Here is an 11,840-nt window from a genome sequence, read left to right on the forward strand (position 1 = left end):
TTAAAACTTAAAAGTTGCGATGTTAAATTATCATCGGATGATAAGAAAGTAAATATTTTGTTGTAGATGTCGCTTTTGTTTGAGAAACTGTCCAGTGAAAATCTTAAAAGTGTGCTGTCATCGAAGGAATATACCGAAAAGAAAGCAAACTTTTTATTTTCTATAAATTAGAAACAATTAATTTAAAAAATGTCAATGATGAGTGAGTACATGAACCGAAATTTGCCGGATTACGAAGTTGGAATAAAAAAAGTAGCATTCAGTCCTTATGCTGATAATGGAGGGTAATTAATGATGGATAACCTTTAATTATTACTTGCAAATAATCGTAATTCAGTACTTTATTAGAATTTAATATATTTTTAAACTTTTTTTGTAATTTATTTGATTATAAATATCATCCATTTATTTACAATAGAATTATAACACTATTTTACTACATGAACTAAATTTTAGATAAAATCTTTTTATTTGTATCAATAATTGATGACTACCATTCTATTTATTATCTAGGAGTGTGGTTGCAATTGCTGGAGAAGATTTCTCAATAATAGCTTCTGAAACTCGTCTAAGTTCTGGATACAGCATTTATACTCGTAACCAAGAAAAATTATTTACACTTTCTGATAAAACTGTACTTGGTTGCTCTGGATGTTGGTGTGATATTTTGACATTCACTAGAATACTTGCAGCACGTATGCAGGTAATTATTTATATTTTTATTTTTGACTCATTAAAAGAAAACATTGACTTCATAATTCTTATTTTTCAATAATTATGCATTGTTTTTTTTTAGATGTATAAACATGAACATCTGAAAGAAATGTCTACTCCAGCTGCAGCACAGATGATGTCAACAATGTTATATTATAAAAGATTTTTTCCTTATTATATAAGTAACATCTTAGCAGGGTTAGATGAAAATGGAAAGGGATGTATATTCAGCTATGATCCTATTGGTCATTGTGAAAGAAATATGTACAGAGCTGGAGGATCATCAGGTGCTTTGTTGCAACCTCTGTTAGATAATCAAGTACGTAAAATTATTTAGAACAGATAGAATTATTTAGAACTAATAGAACAGATTTACTCATTATTTATTATTAAAAATTTCCTAGGTTGGATTCAAAAATCAAGAAGGTGCAGAAAAGGAACCGTTAACTCAAGAGAAAGCATTGAAAATTATTAAAGATGTTTTTATATCAGCTACAGAACGAGATATTTTATGTGGTGATGGATTAACCATTAAAATTATTACAAAAGATGGCATTAAAAGTGAATATTTCGAACTGCGAAAAGATTAAACTGCATCCTTAAAGGATTTTTTTTTACAATAGATATAAATTATAACTATTCTTCTCCAATAAATTTTCAAAAATTGAACAAGATTATTAGTATTATTTTACCTCTCTTCTAGTGACATGGACGAAGGAAAAAACAAAAATAGATTTATGTTGAAGTTTTATTATTTTTTTTATTTAAGTGTTCATTACACATATAAATCTGGGAACTCAAATGTTACATCCCGACCAGTTAACTTTTTATAAACAGCAGCAAAAGTATCAACCTAAAAAGAAGTGATATTTTAAAAAAAATCATAAATTAAAATAAATAAAATATATAAATACAAGTTTAATTACCTTATGCTCAATATTAGTTTGTTCATTTTTATCGAGATGGACTTTGATTAATTGTGAACCATCTAATTTCACTCTAATACGTTTTCCTACGATTTCAACAGGGTAAACCAAATCTTCAAGAAGTGCATCATAAACTGCAGTCAAAGTACGGCTAGAAAAAAAATAGGTTTTCTATAAACTCTCCAATTTCTTTATGTCCGCTTGAGTTTCATGACACGTAATTTTAAACTTAAATTTAATATATTCGATATTTACCTTCGTGGCCTCTTTTGCTTATTTTTCGTGCGAGTTTTACGTGTAGGTTTAGGTAAAATTTTTCTCTCGCCAACAAACATCACGTGTTTGCCAGAAAACTTTTTCTCCAATTCACGTACAAGTCTTGTTTGAATTTTTTGGAATGCCTTTAATTTTGGCATCGGTACGTAGATGATGATTGACTAAATGAATTAAAATAATAATTAATCAAATACAACTCAATTATCATCAACAAGTATACAAAAGATTCAACAATCGGTAAGTAAATAACAAAACACTCACTTTTTTATTGTTTGTTTCGATCTCACGAGCTTTGGTAATGTAAAGTTCCCTTAGCTGTGATTTTAGATCACTGTTCATCTCTAATTCGAGAAGAGCCTGAGAAATACTCGACTCGAATGCATCTGGCTCGGCACCACCGCTTTTTACTATTTTTGCGCTTGCCGTGAACATCTGTTAAACAATTAAAAAAAAAACATTAATTTACAGAAGCCTAATCACAATGATAAAATGTAAATAATAATAGAAATAATTCTTAAAATTGAAATTTAATTTTAACTCATAGACAACTACAACAGCACTGAGTGAGGTTATGATTGTGTTGACATTTTGTATGTCACTTCTTATTGTTCAAAATACTATTAACCATATAAAATATTACTTGAAAAAAAACTCCAAAATCTATAACTGATAAGAAAATCTCCAAAATTTTAATATTGGAGTAAATTTTACACACTTTAGTAATTAATGTTGTTTAAAAGTAACAAGTGCAACAAACGAAGGAACAAATTGAATCCACTGTAATCGAAGGTTATTTATAAAAAAAGTACCTTAAATGTTGCTAAGATTGAAAATGAGTAATTATTCTTTCAGTCTAATATCATAGTTATTGTCCCAAATATGAGGAAATATTAAAAAAACATCAAAATTTATGAAATACGAACCTTGTTCTACTTGCAGTCGCGTGGAAAAGGCCACAAAAAAAGACAAGCATCTAGATGTTCTTTCGGAATTCAGCGCTTGCGCCATCTAACGTTGTTAGCTGAAAAAAATTCAAAGTTTCATTCAATCTGCTTTTTGGATAATTCAAAGGTTAGATGAACAAATAAATTCAAAAATTATTTCTACTTTTATGGCAACTAGCTAAGAAATAAGTTTTTATTTATTTTTGTACAATAATTTATAAATAAAAGTTTATTTTTTGAATGAATGCATGTCAAACAATGATAAAAATGATAGTTGACAAATTCTACTACGTTGTAATTGAAATGATTTAATTCATTTCTCCAATTCAATTCCACTCTATGATCTATTTGTTGGTTTATGGTCTTTACTGAATGGCTGCTCAAGTATAGTTGCCATCTTCTGCTGTGTTTTTCGAATAAAATTCACACCGGAGGTAAATACAATGTAAAAGTATGAAATTGATTGACATTACTAATAATTTATTATGATATTTTATACGAAATAATTCATTCTATCATTAAACTCTTATTTCAGTTTTTTTAACAACAGTTCATTACACTCAATTCTTGTATCGATTAGGTAATCATTTTTACACGGCATTGCTTCTAAACAAGATAACAAAATTTGTTCAAAAGATATTTATTTTTAGATTGATTTTTGTACTTAATTGATGTCTTACTTAGATCTCAATTCTATCGAAAAGAAAAGCTGTAGTTACATCCCTTGTGATGTAGCGATTTTTCATTGGTCGTAATTCGACACTACATTGTTAACTTTCTAAAAATGATCGGTAAAAATTCACGTCAACTCTAATATTATTGATGTTGCCTATAAAATAAAATAAGTTAAAAACATTCTTCTACTAAGTTTCTTCTATCTAAATATATAACAAGATGTCGTTGGTTGAGTTTTTTTTAGTTCAATTTTTACATATTTTTTTGTGAATAAAGTCATGTTACAGGAAACAAATTTTTATGAATGCTAAATAGACTATTAGCACTCATTTATAAATTTTGATCTTGTTTTGTTAATGGGTCTTGATTTATTTCTTCTAGAACATGGCTGGAAAGCTACTTGTAACCTGTTTGAGAAATTACAATCGAGTACCAATTCGTTTTTCTTCGCATGCTCACGGTGAACTTCCACATTGGAGACATAAAATAGGAAATCGCGAAATTGTAGGATATGGAGTAAATGGAGAACCCACATATTTAGATCTCTTTGACTATCCATTTCCTGCAGTCAGGTTTCGAGAAATTACTCCTGATCTTCAGGTAAGAATTAAATTTTTTCATTTTTAAATTAATAAATAAGATAAAAAATTTTTTTAATAGTTGAAAATAATTTATTGATTCTTTATTGAAGGTTCTTAAAGAGAAAGAAAAGGGAGACTGGAAAAAACTTACATTAGATGAGAAAAAAATGCTCTATCGAGCAAGTTTCTGTCAAACTTTTGCAGAACTTGATGCACCAACTGGAGAATGGAAATTTATAATTGGGTGCGGTTGCATTGGAATAAGCATAGCTCTTTGGATGTTCATAATGCTCAAACTTTACGGTATGTATATTAGATTGCCAAAATGAAATAGTTTATAATATATTTTTTACATTAAGATAAATTGTAAAAACTATATGTTAAATATATTTTTAGCCTATCCACCATTACCTCCATCTGTATCTGAAGAAGCACAGATTGAACAATTCAAACGTATAAGGTTACTGGACATCAATCCAATCTGGGGAATTAACAAGCGTCCTGATTTATAAAATCATCCAACAGGAATATTTATAGTTTAATTCCATGGTAGATGTTGTAATTATTTGAAAGTTATCTAAATTCAATGTAAGTATACTGTAAGTGATAGGCTTATCCAAGCAAAAATTAAATAAATGCTGGTTCTATAATAAAAATTAAAACGCAAATTTAACTTTTAAATAAAAACATCACATACTCTTGAAATTTAAAAATCCTTCATTGATCCTTTTAGTTATTAAAGAAATTTAAAAAATAAAGTAAATGAACGTTTGGTGATTGAAAGTAAATAAATAGAAACGAAATTTTGTTTTAGGCTGAAGCCTTTTCATTTTATTAAGAAATGTAATTAACTATATTTGTACTTGATATTATGATACAATATTGTATATAAATAATGTGATATCTTACAAAGACCGCTTAAGTTTTTTTGTCATTTTTTCTTTTTTTTTTTCTATACAGTCTTGTAAGTTTATACATATTAAATAAAATTACAATAGCATCAATAAACTATTTAGGCTTCATTCGTGCGAATAACAATCATTCAACTTGATTCAGACGAGATGTATACGTTACATTAATTAGGAAATACACATAAATTCTTACGAGTTATTCAGTATTTTTAATGAGAAAAAATATATCCTACGTATTTTTTCAGATGAAGGAAGAATTATTTATTGATTTTTTTATAAATTTTTTTTTTTTTTTTATAATTTTCATCCTTATACTCGCACGAATATGGAAATTATCCATACTTAAAAATTCATCACACAAAAAAATTATTATGAAATGGAATATCTTATTCTTTCGCAAAAAAACAAAATAAAAATATATTTATACATGTATACTAGATAATAGTTGACTTAATTTTCAATCGATTTATAAGTTATTTTACAATATTTACATCCACAATAGGTAAAATCCCATTTTTAGATTTATTTTTGAAATTTAAATTATTTTTCTTTATTACTTTTTTGTGTTACTTTTGTATTATGAAATCAATTATCTTGTATTACAAGAATATATATAGTTTCATGTAGAAAACTAACTTGTCTTTGTTGATGCTACAATCAAAAAAATGTATCTTAAAGTATACATGAAGATCCCGGGTAATAAGAATGATAAAAAATAGTAAATAACGTACAATTGATATATAATATAACAACAATGTAAGTTATGGCAATGCATTTCATACATAGTTCCCGTTACGCGGTATTCGTTATGAACACAATTAATTGCTTGACGTTACGAGTATAGTGCATGTTAATTAATACTATTATTAAAAATAATATTCTATAAAACGCACTGTCTCGCAGTCATCGTTTTGTTGTAAAAAGCCAACTGACCACGTAATAATCCGGGATTTATAATAAATCACAGTAGAAACTGAGAGACAGTTTATAAAGTTGATGGGATAAATATTATGTTAATGCTGAAAAATTCTTTGGTTCACTCATTAAAATTCAAGAACCAATTTTTTCTTAAGTTTAATCCAGGACGATCTGTACATAAAAGAAAAATAAAGCTAATCGTCCCATCGTCAACTAGAGTTTATTAATGTGTTATTTATCATCTTTTCTTCCTTCCATGGTTTTGTTATATTTTAGTTTTTTTTTTTTTACTTTTTTGATCGTTTTTTATACGAAATAAAATGCAGAATTTATTATGCTACGAAATGGATGATCATCTGAATATTTTAATATATATTTTTTTCTAGACCGTAATATATATTGCTAAGAATATTCACAATATTGTGACTTGGACGAGCAGCCTCGCGGATTTACCTGAGGTAACTACTCTTCGCCTTGGCAGAAGAATATTTTTAATACATTGGGATGTAAATTATGTTTCATCACCGTACACAATCGCCTGGAGTTCGATTAGTATAAGTCTTTTTACGTTTTACAGGTTGAATTCTTGTTCCTGGACTCTGGCTGCCACCATTGTTATTATTATTGTTGTTATTGTTATTATTCATATTGGTATTATTAGTATGATGCGAATTCTTAGCTTTATTTTGACCTAATGTGTTGTTGTTTATGCCGCGTGGATATATTCCTCTTGAGTTGTGTTGATGATTAACTAAATCAATACAATATTATTTGTTTATTAATAATAATAATAATAATAATAATAATAAATAATTATGATTAAAAAGCATAACATGTCTTGAAGCGGCAAAAGGGAATAAGTTGTAGTTTTTTTAAAAAATCTCAAAGTCGTTTCCTATTATGTAATATTTATTTACAAAATATTGAGAAACCTTATTAACAAAACTGTTATTTCTTATTTTTTAAGTTTCATTGCTTTTATGGAATGAAAAGTAATTGATGAAAGTGATTAAGAGTGATATTTTTGAAAAATGAAAATTCAATTAAGTAAAATTGAACACCACATATTCAATTTAAAAAAAATTTAAATTATGTCAATATTGTTAATAATAAAGTTATGAAATAAATCTTATAACTGAATTGAAATTCTTGAGACATGTTATACAATATTTTTTAGATGAACGGTTTCAAAAGGATATGTCAATCAATGCGTATTATTGAAAAAATTCGATATGTCAACTTAAGCCATTTTTCCGCTTCATCACAGAAATTTTTTTCAACTATTTGTATTTAAATACTGTACCATGTCCACTGGATTTATATGGCTTTTTCCACTGATTTTGTATATACTGATTTTGTTGATTATTGTATGCATTTCGATCTTTATTTCTCTCTTCTCCTTCATGGTTTTTTACACCAGTATTTGGCGAGTTTCCCCTGCTTGATTCTGAGTCCTATAAACACAATGAAAAACATTATAAATATCAATGGATAAATATTACATTTTTACATTAATATTATATCAATAATATTAAAGTGTTTAATTACTGTGTCACTTGCAGGAGCAGATAAAGTTGAAGCATCTGAACCAGTAGAACTTGATAGCGAATCCATTTCAGCGTGAGTGAGTGGAAATGTTTCCTTAATCCACTTCCGATATTCAATGACTTCGTCGGTGACTCGAATTATCCGACCCAATATACTGGATTTAATATTTCCATTCGTTAATGTGTCGAAATAAATTATTTTTCAATAAACGAATTTTATATTTCTTTTTTTTTACCTGCATTTACTGGCATCATTGATAGTAGAGTTTAAGGGATTGACTGCTTGACAAAGTACGTAGTAAGCCCAATCAAATGCATCTTTAACATAGAGAGCACCATAACTACTGCGTCCTATATCGTTACCTGGAGTCAAAGGGTCTTCAATGCAGAGCAATGAAGGTCGATGTCCATCTATCATGTCTCTTTGAACCTATTGTTTATCAATAAAAAATGTATTATTTATCTTTACATTTATATTATGACGAAATAAACATTCAAAACATAATTTGATTAAATTAGTAATGAAAGTCAACTTATCGATGCAATGTTTTATAATAATAGAAAATTTTACCTCTTCTTTAGAAATATAAGTACCACCTTCCTTCACTCTAATTCCAGTCTTAACATAATTAAATTTTCTACCGTATAATTCTAAAAATTCAATAAGTAAAACTCCTAAATTAGGATTTCCACAATGAGCATTTTGTCTAGGATGTAACTGTAAACAAAACACGTTAAATATGTTTATAATTGTTAAAAAAAAAATTATTAACTCAATAAAAATAATATTAATTACTTATGTGTCATTGATATTTCTATAATAAATTGAAATTTAATTTAATTTTAGTTTCCAGCAATGACCCATAAATATTCTTAAAAATTACATCAATTTTTAAACTAAAGCGAAAAAAGGTAATAGAATTAGAGACCATTTGTATAAACATTGACATTGGAAATTTAACTGTATGTAGGCAATTAGAAACATTTTATTTAATCGAATTGACTCCATCCGGTTTTTATCAGTTTTTAATGTTGTATTATGAGTTCCATTTACAAATAATCAAATTAAATATACAAAATAATAACTTTTTTCTCTATATATTTCCGATCGAATCTTATTCATACTATTTATCACTGAGATAATAACACTTGAGTCAAAAAAATAAAGTGGGAAGAAGTTATGTCAACATAATTCTGATGCTTATAATTAAATACAATTTAATTTAGAACATCTATGAAAAGAATTAGATGAAGTTAATTTATTAAGTTTTCTAATAAAGCTTTTCTTCGTAAGATATTACCTTTTACCGCTTTAGTAAGACGTTATTAATTAAGATAATAAATAGATTTAATTGAATTAATCAAAGCACAAACCTGCAGAAAACTAACGGTCATAAGAATCAGACTATAAGAAGAAATTCCGCCAGTAAATACTTCATTAAGATCTCGCTGTAATAAAAATTGTTTTAAAACCATAACAAGTTTATCAAGCACGGGAAACCGACGTTTGTATTCTTTTATTAATTCGGCTGATTTGACACCATTGTTCATATTAAAACTTATGTCAACTTTTATTTCAGTTTCTTTATCGGTTAATTTTACTATCGGAACACTAGCCTTATCCAATACTTTGATAGAGGACGGTTCGGCAATGCCTTGATCCAACAGCGCACTTTCAAGAGTTCGCAAAGGGAGATTACTCCATCTTCCAATGACAACCAGATCTATATCACTGGAAAATTAATAAAATAATTAAGAAAAGAATATTTTTTTCAGTTAAATTATTGTATAAGTGAAGAGAATGGAAAAATACCTGGTAGGTAGATAAAGACCAGTTCGAAAACTTCCAAAGATTTCAACTTTTGAGTCTGGCCATAAGTCAGCAATAATTTGTTCAATTCTCTTGACTACTCTTAGTCTTAAACAGTGCTCTTCATTAGAGGGACACATGTATGTGTAAAAATCTTCGATTTCTTCATGAAGACTGTATAGAAGCAGAGAAATAATTTTCATAATTAAAAGTTATTTCTAGAAAAAAGTAACAACAAGAAAAAAAAACAGATTATATAATGAAAAAATAGTGAAAAGGAAGATGTAATAAGGAAAAGATAAAAATCATAATTGAAGGAACATAATCAGTGTACGTATTACACATATTAGACTCGAAATACCCTGAAAATCCTCACGTGTATTTAATTCCTAACCTCTGAGAAAGCGCCCTCGCGCGGGCTGCGGTACACTCTCTAAATATATTCAAGGTTGGCGAGAGTCTATCTCGAAGTAGGAAAAAAAAGCGAGAAAAGATTTGAAAGAAAAAAAAAATAATGAAATGAAGCTCAAGATATATTAAGACATACCCAATAACTCCCTTAGAGTACTGCCTGTTGGGAACACGCCAAGGACATCCCCCATACTCGCCGATGAGCGTGTCTTGGTTGTAATTCATACCATAAGTCCTAGCACGGTTGTCGCTTTTCCTTCGAGATGGGTTGTAATAACTGTTACAGGTGTTGTGGGGAGTGCGTTGATTTAATATATTCCTATCATCGGGCACACGATTGTTGATGGTGTTATCAAGAGCTATATAGTCTTGGCCGCCTTTGCTGTTGGCCATTGCTGTTGTTGGTCCACCACTACCACCCGTACCACCACCGCCACCACTTATGTTGTTTTCGTTCTTAAATGTCAATATATCGCGGCCTTTTTCTGCCTCCCAAATTTGCAACCACAAATCTTTTGCGGGGCCGTACTGCTCCGGTTGATACCAACCGATAGTCGGATCCATTAAACGCCACCTTTCTCGGGCCACTAGTCCCGCGCGGTCGAACGAAAAACGACCCGCCGGCTTTGCCTGACAGCTTTAACACTACCACTAGAAACTCTTTTAATTTATTTTATTACAATTTTCTTGTTGACAATCCAAGTTTAATAAAACCAACCAACGTTGTAAAAGAGAGAAACCATGCATACAGGTTGCACTCACGATTAGATTCGCGATAGATGTCGCGCACTAACTATTAAACTCTTTCAAGAGAGGAACAATCTAGAAATATTTTACTCGACATTTAATCAGGTTGAGTTTCATTTCCATTGCGCAATCGCAACTGTTTTTTATCTATTGTCAGTAACTTTTATTGAGGCATTTATCTCGCCTAGTGAGAAAAATTAGAAATGCAAATTTTCAAAATAATTCTATTTTTTAACTAATTCCCGTAGCAAATTTATCAAAAAATCCATCATTTTAATCTACAAATCATATTTATTTAAATTATTTCATTTCTTCTTCTTACATAAATTGAAATATTTATAAATTTATCTAAAATTCTTATTTCTTCCTTTGATCAGCTACATTACCAATTGTTACTTGAGATTACAGATTTCTATTTAACCAATTTCATTTATCAAAATTTTCAAGTAGAAACCATTTCTAAATTGTATAAATTTAGTTTATGTTGAAAGCTTCGAGAAATCAGGAAGGTGTTACTTTTCAATAGCCCGTCGAAAAAATGGCTGCATTATGTAGACGAGCTTTTTCTCAAGTGATAAGCCGACAATTCACAACTTCATCAGCATGTATGAAATTATTTGATGGTCCATGTAAGTAACAGTTCATTCGAATCTATATCAATAATTTTTAATAATCATGAAAAAGTTTTTAAGTCCATGAATTATTATTATGTAATTTAGTCAATATAAAAATATAATTTTTTTCCCATACATCCATGAATTGTTCACGATTATAATCAAATTTTTTATTTGACATAAATTTGTTTGTTGTAGTACCTGATCCTCTGGAAATAGCCACTGGTCTACACAAAAAAGAATTACTTGCTTACAAAGAGGGAAACATGGTTAGTAATGAACCAATACTGTGCAATCCAGAATAATTTTTATTAATAATATTATTTCAATAAAAAATTAATTTATTTTAGGATCCTTTCGACGTTAAAGTGGCTAAACGTGGTGAAGGAACTAAGGAAAATCCAAACTTAGTCGGAAGCTGTTTTGATAGTCGTATTGTTGGATGTATTTGCGAAGAAGATTCGACAAGTATTGTATGGATGTGGCTTCATTCTGACACACCTCGACGCTGTTTTTGTGGACATTGGTTCAAACTTGTCAAGAGAGAGCCTCTTTAAAATAATTTAGTGATATTCACATAATATAGTCGATTGTTTGCAGTTACTTAGAAATAATCTTAAATTTATTACACAAAAACCAAAACTGGATTTATTTCTATCTGAATCCTCATCTCCTATGTTGTGGCTGTCATACAATCCAACACAGAATGCTTCAATTAAAAATAATAAATTAAAAAACTCATTGAATGAGAGAGTAAATTATTCAA

General features: G+C 28.7%; 5 protein-coding genes across 8 annotated transcripts; 3 read left to right on the forward strand and 2 right to left on the reverse strand.

The window, feature by feature from the left end:
• The first annotated feature begins 85 nt into the window (after positions 1 to 85).
• Prosbeta6 (proteasome beta6 subunit) lies at positions 86 to 1,388 on the forward strand. The gene is made up of 4 exons (XM_035091397.1): positions 86 to 284; positions 514 to 703; positions 797 to 1,033; positions 1,119 to 1,388. Exons 1-4 carry the CDS (start codon positions 190 to 192, stop codon positions 1,302 to 1,304), a joined length of 708 nt encoding a protein of 235 aa, XP_034947288.1. The 5' UTR covers positions 86 to 189; the 3' UTR covers positions 1,305 to 1,388.
• A 60-nt stretch (positions 1,389 to 1,448) lies between these two features.
• RpS7 (ribosomal protein S7) lies at positions 1,449 to 2,925 on the reverse strand. 2 transcript variants are annotated; one of them, XM_035091398.1, is made up of 5 exons: positions 2,840 to 2,925; positions 2,178 to 2,348; positions 1,896 to 2,077; positions 1,641 to 1,791; positions 1,449 to 1,567 (listed from the first exon to the last, which is right to left on the reverse strand). In XM_035091398.1, exons 2-5 carry the CDS (start codon positions 2,346 to 2,348, stop codon positions 1,490 to 1,492), a joined length of 582 nt encoding a protein of 193 aa, XP_034947289.1. In that variant the 5' UTR covers positions 2,840 to 2,925; the 3' UTR covers positions 1,449 to 1,489. The 2 variants fall into 2 exon arrangements, with proteins under 2 accessions (XP_034947289.1, XP_034947290.1); XM_035091399.1 differs by lacking the exon at positions 2,840 to 2,925 and adding an exon at positions 2,726 to 2,838.
• Positions 2,926 to 3,191: 266 nt separating this feature from the next.
• LOC118071913 (cytochrome c oxidase subunit 4 isoform 1, mitochondrial-like) lies at positions 3,192 to 4,784 on the forward strand. 2 transcript variants are annotated; one of them, XM_035091403.1, is made up of 4 exons: positions 3,192 to 3,294; positions 3,917 to 4,135; positions 4,227 to 4,419; positions 4,513 to 4,784. In XM_035091403.1, exons 2-4 carry the CDS (start codon positions 3,920 to 3,922, stop codon positions 4,626 to 4,628), a joined length of 525 nt encoding a protein of 174 aa, XP_034947294.1. In that variant the 5' UTR covers positions 3,192 to 3,294; positions 3,917 to 3,919; the 3' UTR covers positions 4,629 to 4,784. The 2 variants fall into 2 exon arrangements, with proteins under 2 accessions (XP_034947294.1, XP_034947295.1); XM_035091404.1 differs by having other exon boundaries at positions 3,228 to 3,311.
• A 1,417-nt stretch (positions 4,785 to 6,201) lies between these two features.
• On the reverse strand, positions 6,202 to 10,517 carry LOC118071908 (terminal nucleotidyltransferase 4B-like). 2 transcript variants are annotated; one of them, XM_035091396.1, is made up of 8 exons: positions 9,850 to 10,517; positions 9,306 to 9,476; positions 8,867 to 9,224; positions 8,064 to 8,210; positions 7,729 to 7,922; positions 7,506 to 7,647; positions 7,249 to 7,399; positions 6,202 to 6,696 (listed from the first exon to the last, which is right to left on the reverse strand). In XM_035091396.1, exons 1-8 carry the CDS (start codon positions 10,275 to 10,277, stop codon positions 6,467 to 6,469), a joined length of 1,821 nt encoding a protein of 606 aa, XP_034947287.1. In that variant the 5' UTR covers positions 10,278 to 10,517; the 3' UTR covers positions 6,202 to 6,466. The 2 variants fall into 2 exon arrangements, with proteins under 2 accessions (XP_034947287.1, XP_034947286.1); XM_035091395.1 differs by having other exon boundaries at positions 7,494 to 7,647.
• Positions 10,518 to 10,938: 421 nt separating this feature from the next.
• On the forward strand, positions 10,939 to 11,716 carry LOC118071820 (cytochrome c oxidase subunit 5B, mitochondrial-like). Its single transcript, XM_035091236.1, has 3 exons — positions 10,939 to 11,089; positions 11,273 to 11,343; positions 11,425 to 11,716. The coding sequence occupies exons 1-3, from the start codon at positions 10,999 to 11,001 to the stop codon at positions 11,629 to 11,631; spliced, it is 369 nt and encodes a 122-aa protein (XP_034947127.1). The 5' UTR covers positions 10,939 to 10,998; the 3' UTR covers positions 11,632 to 11,716.
• The last annotated feature ends 124 nt before the right edge of the window (positions 11,717 to 11,840 follow it).

The sequence above is a fragment of the Chelonus insularis genome, unplaced genomic scaffold (genome assembly GCF_013357705.1).
Source record: "Chelonus insularis isolate UGA/USDA-ARS -01 unplaced genomic scaffold, ASM1335770v1 contig_88_pilon, whole genome shotgun sequence".
NCBI classification, from domain to species: domain Eukaryota; kingdom Metazoa; phylum Arthropoda; class Insecta; order Hymenoptera; family Braconidae; genus Chelonus; species Chelonus insularis.

Excerpts from the sequence above, each read along its gene's own strand:
- LOC118071913 (XM_035091403.1), top strand. The coding sequence starts at position 3,920 with ATGGCTGGAAAGCTACTTGTAACCTGTTTGAGAAATTACAATCGAGTA. Across the intron at positions 4,136-4,226 it reads AAATTACTCCTGATCTTCAG|GTTCTTAAAGAGAAAGAAAA; the intron begins GTAAGAATTAAA and ends TCTTTATTGAAG. Across the intron at positions 4,420-4,512 it reads CATAATGCTCAAACTTTACG|CCTATCCACCATTACCTCCA; the intron begins GTATGTATATTA and ends ATATATTTTTAG.
- LOC118071820 (XM_035091236.1), top strand. The coding sequence starts at position 10,999 with ATGGCTGCATTATGTAGACGAGCTTTTTCTCAAGTGATAAGCCGACAA. Across the intron at positions 11,090-11,272 it reads GAAATTATTTGATGGTCCAT|TACCTGATCCTCTGGAAATA; the intron begins GTAAGTAACAGT and ends TGTTTGTTGTAG. Across the intron at positions 11,344-11,424 it reads CTTACAAAGAGGGAAACATG|GATCCTTTCGACGTTAAAGT; the intron begins GTTAGTAATGAA and ends AATTTATTTTAG.
- LOC118071908 (XM_035091395.1), bottom strand. The coding sequence starts at position 10,277 with ATGGATCCGACTATCGGTTGGTATCAACCGGAGCAGTACGGCCCCGCA. Across the intron at positions 9,477-9,849 it reads TACTCTAAGGGAGTTATTGG|TCTTCATGAAGAAATCGAAG; the intron begins GTATGTCTTAAT and ends GCTTCTATACAG. Across the intron at positions 7,400-7,493 it reads CTGCTCCTGCAAGTGACACA|GACTCAGAATCAAGCAGGGG; the intron begins GTAATTAAACAC and ends TTGTGTTTATAG.
- RpS7 (XM_035091398.1), bottom strand. The coding sequence starts at position 2,348 with ATGTTCACGGCAAGCGCAAAAATAGTAAAAAGCGGTGGTGCCGAGCCA. Across the intron at positions 2,078-2,177 it reads TCGAAACAAACAATAAAAAA|TCAATCATCATCTACGTACC; the intron begins GTGAGTGTTTTG and ends TAATTCATTTAG. Across the intron at positions 1,568-1,640 it reads AAACTAATATTGAGCATAAG|GTTGATACTTTTGCTGCTGT; the intron begins GTAATTAAACTT and ends ACTTCTTTTTAG.
- Prosbeta6 (XM_035091397.1), top strand. The coding sequence starts at position 190 with ATGTCAATGATGAGTGAGTACATGAACCGAAATTTGCCGGATTACGAA. Across the intron at positions 285-513 it reads CCTTATGCTGATAATGGAGG|GAGTGTGGTTGCAATTGCTG; the intron begins GTAATTAATGAT and ends TTTATTATCTAG. Across the intron at positions 704-796 it reads TACTTGCAGCACGTATGCAG|ATGTATAAACATGAACATCT; the intron begins GTAATTATTTAT and ends GTTTTTTTTTAG.